Below are 22,547 nucleotides of genomic sequence, written 5' to 3'. Positions count from 1 at the left end.
ACCCAGAACTGTGAGAGGTGAGCCATCCTCAGGGAAGGAACTTATCAAGGCATCAAGCTCATTGATGAACTCTCCAAGGGAACCTGGAGGGCGATAAATGATAAGGATGTTAAGCTTGAAAGGGCTGGTAACTGTGACAGCATGGAATTCAAATGAGGAGATAGACAGATGGGTCAGGGGAGAAAGAGAGAATGTCCACTTGGGAGAGATGAGGATTCCAGTGCCACCACCCCGCTGGCTCGATGCTCTAGGGGTATGTGAGAACACGTAGGCAGACGAGGAGAGAGCAGTAGGAGTAGCAGTGTTATCAGTGGTAATCCATGTTTCCGTCAGCGCCAGGAAGTCTAGGGACTGGAGGGTAGCATAGGCTGAGATGAACTCAGCCTTGTTGGCCGCAGACCGGCAGTTCCAGAGGCTGCCGGAGACCTGGAACTCCACGTAGGTCGTGCGCGCTGGGACCACCAGGTTAGAGTGGCAGCGGCCACGCGGTGAGAAGCGTTTGTATGGCCTGTGCAGAGGGGAGAGAACAGGGATAGCCAGACACATAGTTGACAAGCTACAGAAGAGGCTACGCTAATGCAAAGGAGATTGGAATGACAAGTGGACTACACGTCTCAAATGTTCAGAAAGTTAAGCTTACGTTGCGAAAATCTTATTGACTAAAATGACGAAAATGCTAGCTAACTAACACAACACTACACTAATCAAGTCGTTCCGTTGTAATGTAATAGTTTCTACAGTGCTGCTAGTCGGTAGAGGTTGGCTATTATACAAAAGCAACTTTGTAGCTAGCTAACATAACATAACACTAATCAAGACGTTCCTGTGTAATGTATTTAGTTTCTACAATGCTGCTCGTCGGTAATAGTTGGCTGGGTATGGAACAATGGCGTCGCGGGGGACGGAAATAGCTGGCTAGCTAACCTAGCTAACCTAGCTATCCTCGATAATTACTAAACTATACAATTATCAAGCTATGACAAAGACAGCTATGTAGCTAGCTAGCTAACACTGCACTAGTCAAATCGTTCCGTTGTAATGTAATAGTTTCTACAGTGCTGCTAGTCGGTAGAGGTTGGCTATTATACAAAAGCAACTTTGTAGCTAGCTAACATAACATAACACTAATCAAGACGTTCCTTTGTAACGTATTTAGTTTCTACAATGCTGCTCGTCGGTAATAGTTGGCTGGGTATGGAACAATGGCGTCGCGGGGGACGGAAATAGCTGGCTAGCTAACCTAGCTATTACTAAACTACACAATTATCAAGCTATGACAAAGACAGCTATGTAGCTAGCTAACTAACACTACACTAATCAAGTCGTTCCGTTGTAATGTAATAGTTTCTACAGTGCTACTAGTCGGTAGCGATTGGCTAGCTAGCGGTGTTGACTAGCTAGCAGCCAGCAGTGTTGACTACGTTAGGAGGACGAAAAAATAGCTGGCCTCGATAATTACTCCTCGATATTTACTCTAATTACTCTAAACTACACAATTATCTTTGATAGCTAAGAAAAAATTGTTCAGATCAAACAAACCAAACCGTTGTAATGTAAAGAAGTGTAATATTACCTGTGGTGCACTCCCAGGACTTCTACTTCAACAACAAATGTTGTTTTGGTTCCAAATAATCCATAGTTATATTCAAATAGCTCCGTTTTGTTTGTGCGTTCAGGTCACTATCCGAAGGGTGATGCGTGAGCGCATTTCGTGACAAAAAATGTCAAAATATTCCATTACCGTACTTTGAAGCATGTCAAACGCTGTTTAAAATCAATTTTTATGCTATTTTTCTCGTAAAATAGCGATAATATTCCAACCAGGCGACGTTGTATTCATTCAAAGGCTGAAAGAAAAAAATGGAGAATTCTCATGAACGCGCATCTTGAGTGTCACTGTCCCCAGGCTGACCACTCACAAATTCTCCTGCTGTTCTTTGCCCAGAGACAGCAGACACCCCATTACACTTTCTGGCGCCTTCTGGGAGCCAATGGAAGCCTTAGAAAATGTCACGTTACAGCAGAGATGCTGTATTTTCGATAGAGATGCAACAGAAGGACAACAAATTGTCAGACAGGGCACTTCCTGTATGGAATCTTCTCAGGTTTTGGCCTGCCAAATGAGTTCTGTTATACTCACAGACACCATTCAAACAGTTTTAGAAACTTTAGAGTGTTTTCTATCCAAATCTACTAATTATATGCATATTCTCGTTTCTGGGCAAGAGTAGTAACCAGTTTAAATCGGGTATGTTTTTTATCCGGCCGTGCAAATACTGCCCCCTATGCCCAACAGGTTTTAACACCTCAGTGTTATCATCCATGAAAGGGACACCCATTACATACTGTCCATGTAGCAGCAGCAACACCAGGCTAAAGTTACCTAAAGTTTTCCAAGCCAGCAATTCGGCAGCCGTAATAACAAAATGGTATCATACTAATTTTAAAGGCTATTGAAGGGAACAACTGGCTGGAGAAGGGTGATTGCCCTATAACACATTAGAGCAGGGTGTTGGTAATATCAGGGGTGAGGTCTATGCATCTGTGCTTAGTGTGGCATTTAAGGCAATTTCAGTATAGTCTAATATCATGTATTTCTATAGAGATGTTGATAAATGATAAACTATGTCTCAGGTGCAGAACATTGACTTTGCAAGGACCATCAGCCTCAGCCATTCACAGCACTGAGTGGAGGTAGAGATATCATGTCAGACAAGTACATTTTGTTAATGACCAACAAAGCTTTAGCCTACTGTTTACATCAGCACATTTAAAAGTATACCATCCTCCCATGATGTATCGCATCATGGGAAAATTATGTCAGGCGCAGTGGTGACACTTTCTGTCTGAGAATACGCGGCATGCCCACCACCTCCATACGCTGCCACACGCTATCGCTGCCACTGGAAAGCATGCCAATTTCCTTTTTCAACACTGTCACCCAAGTCAATCTGGCTAACTCCTCTCATCAAGTCTGCTCCTCTACAATGACCGACATGTTGCTTTCCCATGAGGAGGAATAAAACCAAATCAAGCTCTCCCCGCCAAAAAAAACCCGTCTGGATTACAGGATATTACACTATACAAAGTTTTTGACTGAAACGGATATCACACCTATCAAAGCTTGCCAGATACCCCGGTACCACCTGGAATTCGCGGCCACGTAAATTCGGACTGAAGTTTTTCTAGTGTTGACGTGTCAACGGACCATAAACTAAAACAGATTGAAACAGATATTTTGTTTGACGTGGAAAATCTGACATATCTTTCAGGAAAAACATAAGATAAATAAAAAAAATATGGGTCTTTAGCCTAGTCTTCGAGGAAAATGTGCTTTTACCGATTAAATCTTCAGTCCAGGTAAATGTAGGCTATGTACTTTTTTCTCTCAAAGGTAAACTAGATGCACACAATTTTACACAATGTAGGCTACTGAAGCAGTCATAGGCGTTATGAGATGTAATTCTCTGGGAACAAGTTTAAACTGCAGAAGTGGTCAAAATATTGACTACCTTGTTTATTGGTATGCGATATCCCATTCATTTAGAATATTGGATTGAAACATGAAACATATTTACTTAATAATTGTTTAATACATTTGCATTGTTTGTTCAGCCTTTCCCTTTAAACTGTGACTATAGCCTACAGTTATTTCAAGTTAATTTAATGAGAATAAAATATTGAAGTCAATATTTAGACTGCTTCTGCAGTTTTAACTTAAATTCACTCACTATCGAAGAGCTGGGCTATATTTGAAGTAGAATGCCAGAAGACAAAGCCAACACTGGCAGTCACTCCAACAACGTACATTCTATCTCACTGTACCACTGGCGTGCTTGGGGACCGGGGTTTAGTTGGCCCAGATAGGTCTTCCCTAAGGAAACAACGGCCTTGTTTCTAAAAGCGACATATTAGAGGAAAGTAATTTTATTGTAAAACTTGTTAAAATCAAAAGCTATTTTAATTGATTCCATTAATTGACTCCCCATGTCACTTCATGAGGCAGATGATGGTATAGTATTCCTAGTTGGTAATACTAGTAAAATGTGTGTGTGCGCGTGCACTTGCAATCGATTTGAGCGCAAGTAGTGGAGACCTTTCAGACAACTTAACCTTGATGTCTTCATTATGATGAAGAACTGTCTATGTGGGGTCAAGACAAAGAGATTCTTAAATTATATCCATTAAGTAGACCATCTAAGAGAGTACTCAGAGTCCAATAATATTTTCAAGGTCTTTCTCGCCCTGCTAATTAATTGATTGATTATTGGCACCCAGATACACCCCTCATCTGGTGCGCCAGTCAGTCCTTGAATCAGTCCTGCACACCTTGAGGGCCGGATTTGAGAAAGGTGACGCCCCAACCGTGCACGAGCAGCAAGCTAGCTTTACGTATGCAGTTCATTCGGGAAGTATTCAGACCCCTTCACTTTTTCCACATTTTGTTAAGTTACAGATGTATTTTTAAAAAAGTATCCCTAATCAATCGACACACAATACCCCATAATGACAATGTGAAAACAGGTTGAGAAATTTTTGCACATGTATTACAAATAAAAAACAGAAATAACTTATTTACGTAAGTTTTCAGACCCTTTGCTATGCGACTCAAAATTGAACTCAGGTGCATCCTGTTTCCATTGATCATCCTTGAGATGTTTCTACAACCTGATTGGAGTCCATCTGTGGTAAATTCAATTGATTGAACATGATTTGGAAAGGCACACACCTGTCTATATAAGGTCCCACAGTTGACAGTGGATGTCAGAGCAAAAACCAAGCCATGAGGTCAAAGGAATTGTCCGTAAGAGCTCAGAGACAGGATTGTGTTGAGGCACAGATCTTCGGAAGGGTACCAAAACATTTCTGCAGCATTGAAGGTCCCTAACAACACAGTGGCCTCCATCACTCTTAAATGGAAGAAGATTGGAACCACCAAGACTGAGTAATCGGTGGAGAAGGTCAGGGAGGTGACCAAGAACCCGATGGTCACTCTGACAGAGCTCCAGAGTTCCTATGTGAAGATGGCAGAACCTTCTCTGCAACACTCTGCCAATCATGACCTCAGACTGTGGCGAAGGTTCACCTTCCAACAGGACAACGACCCTACGCATGCAGCCATGACAATGCAGGAGTGGCTTTGGGACAAGTCTCTGAATGTCCTCGATTGGCCCAGCCAGAGCCCGGACATGAACCCGATCTAACATCTCTGGAGAGACCTGAAAATAGCTGTGCAGCGACACTCTCCATCCAACCTGACAGAGCTTAAGAGGATCTGCAGAGAAGAATGGGAGAAACTCCCCAAATACAGGTGTGCCAAGCTTGTAGTATCATACCCAAGAAGGCTTGAGGCTGTAATTGCTGCCAAAGTGCTTCAACAAAGTACTGAGTAAAGGGTCTGAATACTTATGGAAATGTTATATTGAATTTTTTTTTATAATACATTTTCTAACATTTCTAAAAAACCTGTTTTAGCTTTGTCATTATGGGGTATTGTGTCTAGAGTGATGAGGAGAAAAAACAATTTAATCGATTTTAGAATAAGGCTGTAACGTAACAAAATTCAAGGGGTCAAAGGGTCTGAATACTTTCTGAATGCACTATAGGAGGCGACAGTTGACTTCAGGCCTTGACAGAGGTGATATCACCATTCAAGTTTAAGATGTTCAAATCAAATCAAAGTTTATTTGTCATGTGTGCTGAATACAACAGGTGTAGACCTTGCAGTGAAAAGCTTACTTAAATGCTCTAACCAATAGTGCAAAAAAGGTATTAGTTTAATAACAGGTAAGTAAAGAAATTAAACAACAGTAAAAAGACAGGTTATATACAGTAGCGAGGCTATAAAAGTAGCGAGGCTACATACAGACACCGGTTAGTCAGGCTGATTGAGGTAGTATGTATATGTAGATATGGTTAAAGTGACTATGCACATATGATGAACAGAGCGTAGCAGTAGCATAAAAGAGGGGTTGGCGGGTGGTGGGTGGCGGGTGGCGGGACACAATGTAGATAGCCCGGTTAGCCAATGTGTGGGAGCACTGGTTGGTCAGCCCAATTGAGGAGGTATGTACATGAATGTATAGTTAAAGTGACTATGCATATATGATAAACAGAGAGTAGCAGCAGCTTAAAAAGAGGGGTTGGGGGGGCACACAATGCAAATAGCTCGGGTAGCCATTTGATTACCTGTTCAGGAGTCTTATGGCTTGGGGGTAAAAACTGTTGAGAAGCCTTTTTGTCCTAGACTTGGCACTCCGGTACCGCTTGCCATGCGGTAGTAGAGAGAACAGTCTATGACTGGGGTGGCTGGGGTCTTTGACAATTTTTAGGGCCTTCCTCTGACACCGCCTGGTGTAGAGGTCCTGGATGGCAGGCAGCTTAGCCCCAGGGATGTACTGGGCCGTACGCACTACCCTCTGTAGTGCCTTGCGGTCAGAGGCCGAGTAATTGCCGTGCCAGGCAGTGATGCAACCAGTCAGGATGCTCTCGATGTTGCAGCTGTAGAACCTTTTCAGGATCTTAGGACCCATGCCAAATCTTTTTTGTTTCCTAATGGGGAATAGGCTTTGTCGTGCCCTCTTCACAACTGTCTTGATGTGTTTGGACCATTCCAGTTTGTTGTTGATGTGGACACCAAGGAACTTGAAGCTCTCAACCTGCTCCACTACAGCCCCGTCGATGAGAATGAGGGCGTGCTCGGTCCTCCTTTTCCTATAGTCCACAATCATATCCTTAGTCTTGGTTACGTTGAGGGATAGGTTGTTATTCTGGCACCACCCGGCCAGGTCTCTGACCTCCTCCCTATAGGCTGTCTCGTCGTTGTCAGTGATCAGGCCTACCACTGTTGTGTCGTCTGCAAACTTAATGATGGTGTTGGAGTCGTGCCTGGCCATGCAGTCGTGGGTGAACAGGGAGTACAGGAGGGGACTGAGAACGCACCACTGGGGAGCTCCAGTGTTGAGGATCAGCGTGGCAGATGTGTTGCTACCTACCCTTACCACCTGGGGGCGGCCCGTCAGGAAGTCCAGGATCCAGTTGCAGAGGGAGGTGTTTAGTCCCAGGATCCTTAGCTTAGTGATGAGCTTTGAGGGTAGTATGGTGTTGAATGCTGAGCTGTAGTCAATGAATAGCATTCTCACATAAGTGTTCCTTTTGTCCAGGTGGGAAAGGGCAGTGTTGAGTGCAATAGAGATTGCATCATTTGTGGATCTGTTTGGGCGGTATGCAAATTGGAGTGGGTCTAGGGTTTCTGGGATAATGATGTTGATGTGAGCCATTACCAACCTTTCAAAGCACTTCATGGCTACGGACGTGAGTGCTACGGGTCTGTAGTCATTTAGGCAGGTTGCCTTTGTGTTCTTGGGCACAGGGACTATGGTGGTCTGCTTGAAACATGTTGGTATTACAGACTGAATTAGGGACATGTTGAAAATGTCAGTGAAGACACCTGCCAGTTAGTCAGCACATGCCCGGAGCACACGTCCTGGTAATCCATCTGACCCCACAGCCTTGTGTATGTTGACCTGTTTAAAGGTCTTTCTCACGTCGGCTACGGAGAGCGTGATCACACAGTCGTCTGGAACAGCTGATACTCTCATGCATGCCTCAGTGTTGCTTGCCTCGAAGCGAGCATAGAAGTGATTTAGCTCGTCTGGTAGGCTCATGTCACTGGGCAGCTCACGGCTGTGCTTCCCTTTTTAGTCTGTAATAGTTTGCAAGCCCTGCCACATAAGACGAGCGTCGGAGCCGGTGTAGTATGATTCAATCTTAGCCCTGTATTGACGCTTTGCCTGTTTGATGGTTCGTCGCAAGGCATAGCAGGATTTCTTGTAAGCTTCCGAGTTAGAGTCCCACACCTTGAAAGTGGCAGCTCTACCCTTTAGCTCAGTGCGAATGTTGCCTGTAATCCATGGCTTCTGGTTGGGGTATGTACGTACAGTCACTGTGGGGACGCCGTCCTCGATGCACTTATTGATAAAGCCAGTGACTGATGTGGTGGATTCTTCCAATGGCCGGAACATGTTCCAGATAGCAAAACAGTCCTGTAGTTTAGCATCTGCTTCATCTGACCACTTTTTTATAGAACGAGTCACTGGTAACCATTACCTCAGTGGTGGAATAAGATTTCCAACCCAGTCCATATTACTGAAGCACTTCACTGAATGAAGACTGAAGACTACTCTCTATATCCTTACCACACCGAAAGAACAAATAATGTATATACTGAACAAAAATATAAATGCAACATGCACCAATTTCAATGATTTTACTGAGTTACAGTTCATATAAGGAAATCAGTCAATTGAAATAAATTCAATAGACCCTAATCTATGGATTTCACATGACTGGGCATAGGCCCACCCACTGGGGAGCCAGGCCCAGCCAATCAGAATGAGTTTTTTCCCCCCACAAAAGGCTTTATTACAGACAGAAATACTCATCAGTTTCATCAGCTGTTGGATGGCTGGTCTCAGATGATTCCTCGGGTGATGAAGCGGGATGTGGAGGTCCTGGGCTGGTGTGGTTATACGTGGTCTGTGGTTGTGAGGCCAGTTGGACGTACTGCCAAATTCTCAAAAATTATGTTGGAGGCAGTTTATGGTAGAGGAATTAACATTCACTTCTCTAGCAACATCTCTGGTGGACATTTCTGCAGTCAGCATGCCAATTGCATGCTCCCTCAAACCTTGAGACCTCTGTGGCATTTTGTTGTGTGACAAAACTGCACATTTTAGAGTGGCCTTTTATTGTCCCCAGCACAAGGTGCAGCTGTGTAATGATCATGCTATTTAATCAGGTTCTTGATATGCAACACCTGTCAGGTGAATGGATTATCTTGGGAAGGAGAAATGTTCACTAACAGGGATGTAAACACATTGAGAAAAAAAATTTGCATATGGAAAAATTCAGTGATATTTTATTTCAGCTCATAAAACATGGGACAACACTTTACATGTTGCGTTTATATTTTTGTTAAGTATAGTTATCATGTGGTTTGACTGTGTTTCTCTACTGTTGCTGTTCTTTTGCACAGGACCTTCAAGTGGATCTGTGAACAACCAGAATGAAATGGGAGAAGTTTAAGCCTCCAGAGCCAGATGATGCCATGTGCTGTTTTGAATGTGATTTGGACCCACGTGGATGCTGCTGTGACTGTGACGATCTGGATGAAGCTTGCAGCAGGTGAGGTGGGTGGAAAGGGAAGGAGGATCATGGCAGGACTCAGCAGTCCAAGTGCACGTCTTACCAGTGCTAGACTTGGACTGAAATATGTGCCAGTACTCATTTTGGGTGCTGGTACTGTTTATATTTAGGTGCATGATCTCCACAATACTTTTGAGCTAATATTCTATAAAAGGAACAGGAGCTCTTGCAGTAGAACATTTGAGGTGCCAGTATTCAGCTCCGGTGAGCTCCTACCCCAGTCAAGCACTTGGTCTAGCCCCCTGTCCTCTCTGTGTTTCCTCTCTGTCATCCCTGCCCTCATGTATTTTCCAGGTGTCTGAAGGGTGAGCCTCAGAAACCTGACTGTGTGTTGCCTGTGTTTGGTGCAGTGATGGACTGGCTGAGGTTGAGACTGTTATCAGGGGACAGGCGGGTGGAGATCTCCACGGTCCCAGCTTTAGTGCTGCTTCCCATGCTACTGCGGCTGGCAGCCCTGCACTTCCTGCTGGGCCTGGTCATTCTGACAGCCCTGCCTGGGCTGGTGCTGTGGTACTACTACGCCACACACCGGAAGAAGGGCCGCACCCTCTTCTTCCTCAGCCTGGCACTCTTCTCCCTAGCCTACATGTACTTCCTCTTCATCACAGAGATCCTACCTCGTGGCGATGTAAGTCACCTGCAGCTGGTGACCGTGACAACGGGTGTGGTTCTTACTCTTATTTCTCTTGTGCGCACCAAGAGGGGGCCAGGCTTCGTGCAGCCTTCCCTGGCTGACACACACAGCACCAGCACCAGCACCAATCATTACCAACTGCCTGACAAAGACTCTGCCTCTCAGAATGGAGTGGACCAGTCGGTGTTGCCAGCCCTCCCAGCCAGACCAGTGGAACAGCAGACACAGTCCCTGACAGCGAAGGGGGGCAGGTGTCCTCTGTGCAAAGTGGTGCGTCCCCCTCGGGCGGGACATTGCCGGATCTGTGGAGGCTGTGTCCAGCGCTTGGACCACCACTGTATCTGGTGAGTTTCATTAAACACCTTTCTGTCTGTTGTGGAGGATCAGTCATTTAGTACACCATTATTTGTTCAACAACAGGCTGACAGAAATAGCTTTCTGCAACACTCAGATAACCACAGCGTTATCACGTCTGACTCTACTTCCCTGCTATATACACATGCAATGTTTTAATCTCTCAGAACCCCCACAATTATATTCGCTCAACACTTCTCTTCAACACAAAATCATGATCTCACTAAGTGTCGTACTGTCAGGCCAAGAAGACAAAAGCAGACCACCAAAGCAGACCAGGCTGTACAGACATGTGTAGGGCCCACAGGGGTTCACCCTTCAGCAGGGTGAGGCAACCTCAAACCAGGACAATCTGTTATCTATGGCATTTAGATAGATGCACCAACACAACCAGACACATTTAGAGCACTTAGTCACATTCTCTCACATTCATGCTAATTGTACTCTCACATGCAAACACAGCAGAAGTCGGTCATTTGAACTGAGGGTGTCTGTGTGTGTCTGTGTCTCTGTTGTCTTGTGCATCACTACTGAGGCAGGATTAACAGCTGTGTGGGCCAGGCTAATCATCGCAGCTTCCTGCTGACCCTGCTCCTCTTTCTGTTGACCTCTCTGTATGGGGTCAGTCTGGTGCTGCGCAGTGTGTGTCCCCAACAGAGCCTGCTTACCGCCCTACTCTACTGCCCTGGTGTCTACAGTCAGTACAGGTACACTACGGTACCTGGTATTTGCTTAAAATGTACACACATGAAAATGTATTACAAAATGACAATTGTAATTACATAGTAATTACCTAATAATTACTTTTGGTGTATTTAGGATTCATTGAAACAAGCACCACTATATTGCCTGTTATTTGGCACCAGGTAGTTACAAAATGTTTTGAGTTATTTAAATAAGTACAAGAAGATTTACTTAAAGAATCAGGTAACTAAAACCAACTGAAATAGAACTGAAAGATAAAGCGTTATGCTGATTTCTAAGTGTAACTATGCTCATGCTGATGTTTTTCCAGCTCAGCCTTGTGCTTCACCTGTGCCTGGTACAGCAGTATTGTCACAGCAGGCCTGCTCAACCTGCTGGTGCTGCAACTTATCAATATCAGCTACAATGTGACAGAACGGGAGGCACAACTTGCACTGCGGAGAAAAAATGTCCAGAGTCATCCGTGTGGCCTCGTTGTCGACACAGGGGTCTACTCACGTGGCTTCTGCCAGAACTGGGCTGAATTCCTGGCAATGGGAGAGTCTGTCGATAGACCATCCTCCATCCTCACTGACTTGGTTTAGCCTTGACTTAACACCATGCCACTGTCTAAGCAGGTCAACATTGCTGGGTTTCAACTGTGTGGCTTTAGGGACTGTGAGCTGCTCTGGATCTCTAGGTATAGCAACTCAGAGGTGTTCATTTCTAATTGTTATATACCTCTACATTCCAAACACTCCAGGTCGAGAAAATAACCATGATCCTCCAAGTTGTCATGGATCTGACACTCTTAATATTAGTAGTAAATATATAAAGGGTTTCTCTGACTAATAGGATAAGTTTTAACCTCTTACAAATATCTGTTTGATTTTACTGTCTCTATCTTTTCTCAAATGATGTAAAGATTCGTAACCATGGTAGACTAAATAGCAATAGATTAATAGAAATACATGAGTTAGAGAACATGTTTAAGAAACTGTAGACTACTTATTGACAGAATGCACCTGACCATAAGATTACTTCAAGGGGAGGAAAGATGTACATGTTCTGCCAGACATGACAGAGACACATCCTCTCACCCACGCACACTCTTTGTAGTTGAAGTGCTATTATTGTTAAGTTTTAATGTACAGCACATTACTTATATTTCAACTATCCTTTTACTTGTATAAGACTAAGACTCATCTTCCTTTGTATCTTGTTTGTTTGTCATGCCAATAAAGCATATCTTATCTAACGGCTAAGAGTGGGAGACAATGTGGATTAGCGGGGCATAAAAAAACAGTCGACCAGGGCTGCTGTGTTCAAAGGAAGTGGCTAGGAGCTCAGTAGGCCTCATCTGTGTCATCACGGCAACAAACCTACATAATGAGAGTCTGTGTAGAACTGTCACTAGTTCGTTAGTAAGTGTACACTGTTTTTTCAATATTTTAACTGTTTAAAATCCACCTTAATTTGGATTGCAAAGGTGGCTACTGTTGAAGATATGCACATGCTCTCTCTCTTACTCACTCGCTCACACACACACACAAACAGACTGATACACACACACACACATGCACACACACACACACACACACACACACACACAAACAGACTGATACACACACACACACACACACACAGATTGTATTTCCTGGTGTGCCTTCTGTGTTTCTTGTTGGACCCTTCTCACTCTCTGGCATTGAATCTGTCATTTCCTGTCATTTCATAAAGCTCAGAGATGTTCTCCATCCCCCCCAACATTGCTGTATTTCCCATCATGAGTGTCAGTACTAAAGAGTGTCTGGTTGTCCACTACTGGTCCTCAGCACCACTGGTCCTTCTGCTCCTCTGTTCTGGTAAGAGACCCACGTTCCCACTGAAGAGACTCTGTGTTGATTAATGTGTTATTAGACGTTATGTTCTGATAAGGTATAGAGTATAGGTCCTGGCAAATCTACTCTGACGGGTTCTCTCTGTGTACGAATATGTCTACATTTCTGAGTTAATTAGTATTGGTGATAATTCTATAAAGAATAGAAGAGGACTTGTTGTAAATTAATCATGAATACCACGCAACTAAGACTGTGGAAGATGACAACTGATCATCAACAGGGTCACTGCATAGTACAAACAACATTATGTACAGCAATTAGGAACAAACTATTGCCGAACAGAGCTGAAATGACAGGACAAATTCAATACTCCACTTTAACAAAAAATGTACAGTATACAGTGCATTCGGAAAGTATTCAGATCCCTTCATTTTTTCCACATTTTGTTACATTACAGTCTTATTCTAAAATGGATTAAATAGTTTTCCCCCCCTCATCAATCTACATACAATACCCCATAATGACAACGCAAAAACAGTTTTTTTGAAATTTTAGAAAATGTATTAAAAAAACCCGGAAATATCACATTTACATAAGTAATCAGACCCTTTACTCAGTACTTTGTTGAAGCACCTTTGTCATTGATTACAGCCTCAAGTCTTCTTGGGTATGACGCGACAAGCTTGGCACACCTGTATTTGGGGAGTTTCTCCCATTCTTCTCTGCAGATCCTCTCAAGCTCTGTCAGGTTGGATGGGGAGCGTCGCTGCACAGCTATTTTCATGTCTCCCCAGAGATGTTAGATCGTGTTCAAGTCCGGGCTCTGGCTGGGACATTGAGACTTCTCTCAAAGCCACTCCTGCGTTATCTTTAAATCAAATGTTATTGGTCACATACACATGGTTAGCAGATGTTATTGCGAGTGTAGCGAAATGCTTGTGCTTCTAGTTCCGACAGTGCAGCAATATCTAACAAGTAATATCTAACAATTCCATAACAAATACCTAATACACACAAATCTAAGTAAAGGAATGGAATAAGAATATATGAATATAAACATATGGATGAGCAATGTCAGAGCGGCATAGACTAAGATGCAATAGATAGTATAGAATACAGTATATACAGTTGAAGTCGGAAGTTGATATACAACCACTCCACAAATGTCTTGTTAACAAACTTTAGTTTTGGCAAGTCGGTTAGGACATCTACTTTGTGCATGACACAAGTAATTTTTCCAACAATTGTTTACAGACAGATTATTTAACATATAATTCACAGTATCACAATTCCAGTGGGTCAGAAGTTTACATACACTAAGTTGACTGTGCCTTTAAACAGCTTGGAAAATTCCAGAAAAAGATGTCATGGCTTAAGAAGCTTCTGATAGGCTAATTGACGTAATTTGAGTCAATTGGAGGTGTACCTGGGGATCTATTTCAAGGCCTACCTTCAAACTAAGTGCCTCTTTGCTTGACATCATATGAAAATCAAAAGAAATCAGCCAAGACCACAGAAAAAAATTGTAGACCTCCACATGTCTGGTTCATCCTTGGGATGAATTTCCAAACGCCTGAAGGTACCACGTTCATCTGTACAAACAATAGTACGCAAGTATAAACACAATGGACCACGCAGCTGTCATACCGTTCAGGAAGGAGACGTGTTCTGTCTCCTGAAGTGCAAATCAATCCCAGAACAACAGCAAAGGACCTTGTGAAGATGCTGGAGGAAACAGGTACCAAAGTATCTATATCCACAGTAAAACGAGTCCTATATTGACATAACCTGAAAGGCCGCTCAGCAAGGAAGAAGCCACTGCTCCAAAACCGTCATTAAAAAAGCCAGACTACGGTTTGCAACTGCACATGGGGACAAAGATCGTACTTTTTGGAGAAATGTCCTCTGGTCTGATGAAACAAAAATAGAACTGTTTGGCCATAATGACCATCGTTATGTTTGGAGGACAAATGGTGACGCTTGCAAGCTGAAGAACACCATCCCAACTGTGAAGCATGGGGGTGGAAGCATCATGTTGTGGGGGTGCTTTGCTGCAGGAGGGACTGGTGCACTTCACAAAATAGATGGAATCATGAGGTTGGAAAATGATGTGGATATATTGAAGCAACATCTCAAGACATCAGTCAGGAAGTTAAAGCTTGGTTGCAAATGGGTCTTCCAAATGGACAATGACCACAAGCATACTTCCAAAGTTGTGGCAAAATGGCTTAAGGACAACAAAGTCAAGGTATTGGAGTGGCCATCACAAAGCGCTGACCTCAATCCCATAGAAAATTTGTGGGCAGAACTGAAAAAGTGTGTGTGAGCAAGGAGACCTACAAACCTGACTCCGTTACACCAGCTCTGTCAGGAGGAATGGGCCAAAATTCACCCAACTTATTGTGGGGAGCTTGTGGAAGGCTACCCGAAACATTTGACCCAAGTTAAGCGATTTAAAGGCAATGCTAACAAATACTAATTTAGTGTATGTAAACTTCTGACCCACTGGGAATGTGATGAAAGAAATAAAGTTTAAATAAATCATTCTCTCTACTGTTATTCTGACATTTCACATTCTTAAAATAAAGTGGTGATCCTAACTGACCTAAGACATGTATTTGGCTAAGGTGTATGTAAACTTCCAACATCAACTGTAGAAGCTGTTTTTCAGTCTCTGGGTCCCAGCTTTGATGCAGCTGTACTGACCTCACCTTCTGGATGGTAGCTGGATGAACAGGCAGTGGCTCGGTTGGTTGTTGTCCTTGATCTTTTTGGCCTTCCAGTGACATCGGGTGCTGTAGGTGTCCTGGAGGGCAGGTAGTTTGCCCAAGGGGATGCGTTGTGCAGACCGCACCACCCTCTGGAGAGCCCTGCGGTTGTAGGCAGTGCAGCCCGACAGGATTTCTGACAGAATGCTCTCAATTGTGCATCTGTAAAAGTTTGTGAGTGTGTTAGGTGACAAGCCACATTTTTTCAGCTTTCTGAGGTTGAAGAGTCGCTGTTGCGCTTTCTTCACCACACTGTCTGTGTGAGTGGACCATTTCAGTTTGTCAGTGATTGTAACGGCTGTCGTCTGAAGAAGTGGACAAAGGTGCAGCGGAGTTAGTGTTCATTATTAGAATTTAATATAAACAACGTGAACACTATACAAAACAAGAAAAGAGCAAACCGACAGCAAACAGTCCTGTCTGGTACAAAACACTGACAGAAACAATTACCCACTAAACCCAAAGGAAAAACATGCTCCTTATGTGTGACTCCCAATCAGCAGCAACGAGCTTCAGCTGTGCCTGATTGGGAGCCACACACACGGCCCAAAACAAAGAAATACCAAAACATAGAAAAAGGAACATAGAACGCCCACCCAATGTAACACCCTGGCCTAACCAAAATAAAGAACAAAAACCCCTCTCTATGGCCAGGGCGTTACAGTACCCCCCCCCCCCAAAGGTGCGGACTCCGGCCGCAAAACCTGACTCTGAAGGGGAGGGTCCGGGTGGGCCTTCTTACGGCGGCGGCTCAGGTGCGGGACGTGGCCTCTGCTCCACCCTTGACGTCGCCCTCTTAGGTGGCGCACCTGGCCGCGCCGAAGGTCTGGTGGGCGACCCTTGTTGCGCCCGGCTGGCGGCCGGCGATGGTTGAGCCCGGCTGGCGGGCGACCCTGGCTGCGCCCGGCTGGCGGGCGGCGATGGTTGCGCCCGGCTGGCGGGCGACCCTGGCTGCTCCGACGGCACTGACCCAGGATTCACCAGGCTGGGGAGACATGACAGAGGCCTGTCCCTAGGCGTAGGCACAGGACTCACCGGGCTGGCGGGCGTCCCTGGCCACTCTGGCAGTTCAGGGCAGTCTGGCCACTCCGGCAGTTCAGGGCAGTCTGGCCACTCCGGCAGTTCAGCGCAGTCTGGCCACTCCGGCAGTTCAGCGCAGTCTGGCCACTCCGGCAGTTCAGCGCAGTCTGGCCACTCCGGCAGTTCAGCGCAGTCTGGCCACTCCGGCAGTTCAGCGCAGTCTGGCCACTCCGGCAGTTCAGCGCAGTCTTACCTCTCTGGCGACTGTTGACTGGCGGGCAGCTCTGACGACTGTTGACTGGCGGGCAGCTCTGACGACTGTTGACTGGCGGGCAGCTCTGACGACTGTTGACTGGCGGGCAGCTCTGACGACTATTGACTGGCGGGCAGCTCTGACGACTGTTGACTGGCGGGCAGCTCTGACGACTGTTGACTGGCGGGCAGCTCTGACGACTGTTGACTGGCGGGCAGCTCTGACGACTGCTGACTGGCAGGGCTGGGGACACCCACCTTGGGCTTGGTGCGGGGAGCAGGGACGGGCCGGACAGGACTGTGGACACGCACCTTGGGCTTTGTGCGGGGAGCAGGGACGGGCCGGACAGGACTGGGGACATGCACTGTGGACTTGGTGCGGGGAGCAGGGACGAGCCAGACAGGACTGTGAACATGCACTGGTGAACTGAAGCGTGGAGCCGGTTTTGCCACTCGTCCTGGCTGGATGCCCTTCCTAGCACAGCATGTGCTGGGCATGTCCACCGGACGCACCGGGCTGTGCGGACGCACTGGCGACACAGCGCGCAACTCCGCATCCCATGGCTCCTCCTCCAGATCTTCCTTCAGCAGGTCCTCAATAAACCACCTCATCTCCGTCTCCTCCTCCGCCGTCATCCCCCACGAGAGCAGTGGTCTGGGCTCCTCCTCTGCCCTTCCGGACCACCCCATTAGCCCCCCCAAAAAAAATTCTTGGGGGTGTCTTCCGGGCTTCCTCGACCGACGCCAGTGACCCCGTTTGCTGGCCGGCGTCTCCTCCATCGCCCGGACCTCCCTCTTCCGCTGCTTGGTCCCTTGGTGGTGGGTAATTCTGTAACGGCTGTCGTCTGAAGAAGTGGACCAAGGTGCAGCGGAGTTAGTGTTCATTATTAGAATTTAATATAAACAACGTGAACACTATACAAAACAAGAAAAGAGCAAACCGACAGCAAACAGTCCTGTCTGGTACAAAACACTGACAGAAACAATTACCCACAAAACCCAAAGGAAAAACATGCTCCTTATGTGTGACTCCCAATCAGCAGCAACGAGCTTCAGCTGTGCCTGATTGGGAGCCACACACACGGCCCAAAACAAAGAAATACCAAAACATAGAAAAAGGAACATAGAACGCCCACCCAATGTAACACCCTGGCCTAACCAAAATAAAGAACAAAAACCCCTCTCTATGGCCAGGGCGTTACAGTGATATGTACGAACTAAAAACTTTCCACTTTCTCCACTCTTTGCCCATCGATGTGGATATGGGGGTGCTCCCTCTGCTGTTTCCTGAAGTCCACGATCATCTCCTTTGTTTTGTTGAAGTTGAGTGGGAGGTTATTTTCCTGACACCACATTCTGAGTGCCCTCACCTCCTCCCTGTAGGCTGTCCCATTGTTGTTGATAATCAAGCCTAGTACTGTTGTGTCATCTGCAAACTTGATGATTGAATTGGAGGCGTGCATGGCCACGCAGTCATGGGTGAACAGGGAGTACAGGAGGGGGCTGAGCACGCATCCTTGTGGGGCCCCAATGTTGAGTATCAGCGAAGTGGAGATGTTGTTTCCTACCTTCACCACCTGGGGGCAGCCCGTCAGGAAGGATTGGCCCAGGGCCTCAAACTTAATGATGAGCTTGGAGTGTACTATGGTGTTGAATGCTGAGCTATAGTCAATGAACAGCATTCTTACATAGGTGTTTGTCTTGTCCAGATGGGATAGGGCAGTTTGCAGTATGATGGCGATTGCAACGTCTGTGGACCTAGTGGGGTGGTAAGCAAATTGAAGTGAGTCTAGGGTGACAGGTAAGGTGGAGGTGATATGATCCTTGACTAGTCTCTCAAAGCACTTCATGATGACAGAAGTGAGTGCTACGGGGCAATAGTCATTTAGTTCAGTTACCTTTGCATTCTTGGGTACAGGAACAATGGTGGCCATCTTGAAGCATGTGGGGACAGCAGACTGGGATAGGGATAGATTGAATATGTCCGTAAACACACCAGCCAGCTGGTCTGAGCATGCTCTGAGGACGCGGCTTGGGATGCCATCGGGGCCGGCAGCCTTGCGAGGTTTAACACGTTTAAATGTCTTACTCACGTTGGACATGGAGAAGGAGAGCCCACAGTCCTTGTTAGTGGCCGTGTCGATGTCACTGTATTATCCTCAAAGTGGTAAAAGAAGGTGTTTAGTTTGTTTGGAAGCAAGACATCAGTGTCCGCGACGTGGCTGGTTTTCCTTTTGTAGTCCGTGATTGTCTGTAGACCCTGCCACATACATCTCGTGTCTGAGCCGTTGAATTGCGACTCCACTTTGTCTCTATACTGACATGTTGCTTGTTTGATTGCCTTGCGGAGGGAATGACTACTCTGTTTGTATTCTGCCATATTCCCAGTCGACATGGTTAAAAACAGTGGTACGTGCATTCAGTTTTGTGCGAATACTGCTATTTATCCACTCTTTCTGGTTAGGGTAGGTTTTAATAGTCACAGTGGGTACAACATCTCCTATACACTTCCTTATAAACTCACTCACCGAATCAGCGTATCCGTCAATATTATTCTCTGAGGCTACCTGGAACATATCCCAGTCCTCGTGATCAAAACGATCTTGAAACTTGGATTCCGATTGGTCAGACCAGCTTTGAATAGTCCTTAGCACAGGTACTTCCTGTTTGAGTTTTTGCCTATAGGAAGGGAGGAGCAAAATGGAGTTGTGGTCAGATTTGCCGAAATAAGGGTGGGAAGGGCCTTGTATGCATCGTGGAAGTTATAGTATCAACGGTCCAGTGTTTTTCCAGCGCGAGTGCTGCAGTCGATATGCTGATAGATTTTAGGTAGCCTTTTTCTCAAATGTGTTTTTTTTAAATTTCCAGCTAAAATAAATGCAGCCTCAGGATATATGGTTTCCAGTTTGCATAAAGTCCAGTGTGTCAGGTGCGTCGTAAAAGCTAGACCAAGGCGCAGCGGGTATCATGCTCATATTCTTTATTTATTATAAGAGAACACTTAAACAAAATATAAACTAACGCCAAACAACAGTTCCGTAAGGACACAAGCACTATACGAAAAACAACCACCCACAAAAACACAGGAAAAAACAGGCTGCCTAAGTATGGCTTCCAATCAGAGATAACAAAAGACACCTGCCTCTGATTGGAAGCCATACCTGGCCACACATAGAAAAAGAAACATAGAAATGGAAAACTAGAACCAAAATCCCCTACAACCAAAAACACACAAAACAAACACGCCCCGGCCACGCCCTGACCAACTATAATGACAAATAACCCCTTTTACTGGTCAGGACGTGACACAGTGAAGTTACATGAGGGCCGTTGTGGTATCGGCTTGAGGGTGGATATACACAGCTGTGACAATAACCGAAGAGAATTCTCTTGGGAGATAATACAGTCGGCATTTGAGTGTGAGGAATTATAGGTCAGGTGAACAAAATGGCTTGAGATTCTGTATGTTGTTACAATTACACCATGAGTCGTTAATCATGAAACATACACCCCCACCCTTCTTCTCCCCAGAGAGATGTTTATTCCTGTCGGCGCGATGCACTGAGAATCTCGGTGGCTGTACCGACTCTGACAGCATATCCTGAGAGAGACATGTTTGCGTGAAACAGAGTATATTACAATCCCTCATGTCTCTCTGGAAAGCAACCCATGCCCTGATTTCGTCAACTTTGTTATCTAAGGACTGGACATTAGTGAGTAATATACTCGGAAGCGGTGGGTGGTGTGCGCACCTCCAAAGTATGACTAAGCTGTGTGCTTAAGGCCATTGTCGTGTTGGAAGGTGAACCTTCACCCCAGTCTGAGGTCCTGAGTGCTCTGGAGTAGGTTTCCATTTAAGAATGATGGAGGCCACTGTGTTGTAGGGGAACTTCAATGCTGCAGAACTTTTGCTACCCTTCCCCAAGTCTGTGCCTTGACACAATTCTGTCTTGGAGCTCTATGGACAATTCCTTCGACCTCATGGCTTGGTCTTTGCTCTGACATGCACTTTCAACTTATATAGAAGGTGTGTGTGTGCCTTTCCAAATCATGTCCATCAATTGAATTTACCATAGGTGGACTCCAGTCAAGTTGTAGAAACATAAAAGATGATCAATGTAAACATAAGGTATCTGTTTTTATATTTAATACATTTTTCCAAATGTCTAAATACCTGTTTTCACGTTGTCATTATGGGGTATTGTGTGTAGATTTTTTTTTTATTATTTGATCCATTTAAGAATAAGTCTGTAACGTAACAAAATGTGAAAAAGGGAAGGGGTTGCAATACTTTCCAAATGCACTGTATCTCTCATTTTACATAATTATAGAGAACAAAGTTAGAAACGTGTGCCGATGTTTTCATGATGAGGTAAGATCATCCCAAAATAAGACCCCCCCCCTTCCCCATCCCCTCCAGGTTGTTTTGCAGACAGCAGGGTGAGAACTTCTGGTAACATCACAGCAAAGATTGGTCATCCTGTGACTCTGTCCTGTGAGCCGTCTGGAGAGGGGAATGTGTCCCAGGTTGAGTGGAGGATTGGAGGGTGTGATGGCCGTAGGATTCTGGTTTCTAACACAAACAACCCAGTTGTCGTGGAGCAGGACTATATCGACCGTGTCTCTGCTGTGACGATGCGTGGATTCACGTTACTAGGGACACAGAGGAATGACGCTGGGCCGTACTGCTGTTCTCTCACAACCTTCCCACTTGGGTCTCTGAAATTTCACCTTTTCCTGTATCTGAGTGAGGACCCACAAACAGGTACTGTCCACCTTCACCAACTCCAAACCAGGCTAACATGTACCTCACATATTTCTCTTCTACGCCAAGTTGTTCTGCCATAGAAGCACCTAGTCACCAAGATGACACCCACAGGTACCTAGTCACCAACATGACAGCCACCACGCGCGTGCTTTCTGAACTGTCACACTAACTTATACGTCAGCTATTGTAATAATCTGAACAAGGATGTAGAAAAGACAAGACATTTCTAACTAGTTCCCTCCTGTTTTGTCAGCCTTCAGTGAATCTCCTCTCATAATGATTGTGTCCATTGCGAGTGGGATTCTGGGAGTGCTGGTGCTGGGAGGGACCATAACAGCACTGTTGCTCTGTCAGGTGAGACTCACACATCTACCCATAACACCTCTCTCACTTCATAGTTATTTCAATGGTTCTGAGAGAGGGCTAGAGATAATTCTCTAATGCCCTTAGGTGGCTATAATCAAAACTGCAGTGTAGCTTGGTGGCTGCGATTGATACATGTTGTGACGCCAAGCTGCTATACAACCACATTTCTCTCCAAAGTGTTTAATGGAACGTTCCCATATTCACAGAGGTGTAGAAGACCAGTGCAGGACCCTGTGCATGTGGCAGTTCATCCAGGGGGGCTTCCACAAAACCCCCCCTCTATCCTCCAGAAAAACCAGGCCCATGCTCCCCCACCACAGAGGAGTAACAGTGAGGAGGAGGAGAACGGGGAAATGGATTACTTGAACATTACAGTGCTTCGCCTCCCCAGAATTCCACCTACTGCCTCCTCTGCCTTGAGGAAGAGCTAGAGAATACTGCACTCTCATACAAAATAAAATACAAACAAACAAAGACATGTATTCATAAAGACACAATATACTGTATACACACTCACTGACACAAAAACAGTTGCATTCACACACATTACCTATATTTGGTTTGGGACAATTTCCAGTTTATTATCTCCCCTATTCTAAAGTAAAGATTTAATGTTAGATTTGATCATTGTAAAACCAGTCTTATTGTGCCAGCTC

General features: G+C 45.3%; 1 protein-coding gene across 1 annotated transcript; it reads left to right on the top strand.

The window, feature by feature from the left end:
- Window positions 1–2,925: 2,925 nt before the first annotated feature.
- Window positions 2,926–12,141, top strand: LOC115204398 (palmitoyltransferase ZDHHC23-like). Its single transcript, XM_029769932.1, has 5 exons — window positions 2,926–3,360; window positions 9,038–9,186; window positions 9,502–10,185; window positions 10,735–10,902; window positions 11,211–12,141. The coding sequence occupies exons 2-5, from the start codon at window positions 9,068–9,070 to the stop codon at window positions 11,482–11,484; spliced, it is 1,245 nt and encodes a 414-aa protein (XP_029625792.1). The 5' UTR covers window positions 2,926–3,360; window positions 9,038–9,067; the 3' UTR covers window positions 11,485–12,141.
- Window positions 12,142–22,547: the final 10,406 nt, after the last annotated feature.

Source organism: Salmo trutta, chromosome 12 (genome assembly GCF_901001165.1).
Source record: "Salmo trutta chromosome 12, fSalTru1.1, whole genome shotgun sequence".
Taxonomy (NCBI): Eukaryota; Metazoa; Chordata; class Actinopteri; order Salmoniformes; family Salmonidae; genus Salmo; species Salmo trutta.
This window is presented reverse-complemented; position numbering and strand designations above follow the sequence as displayed.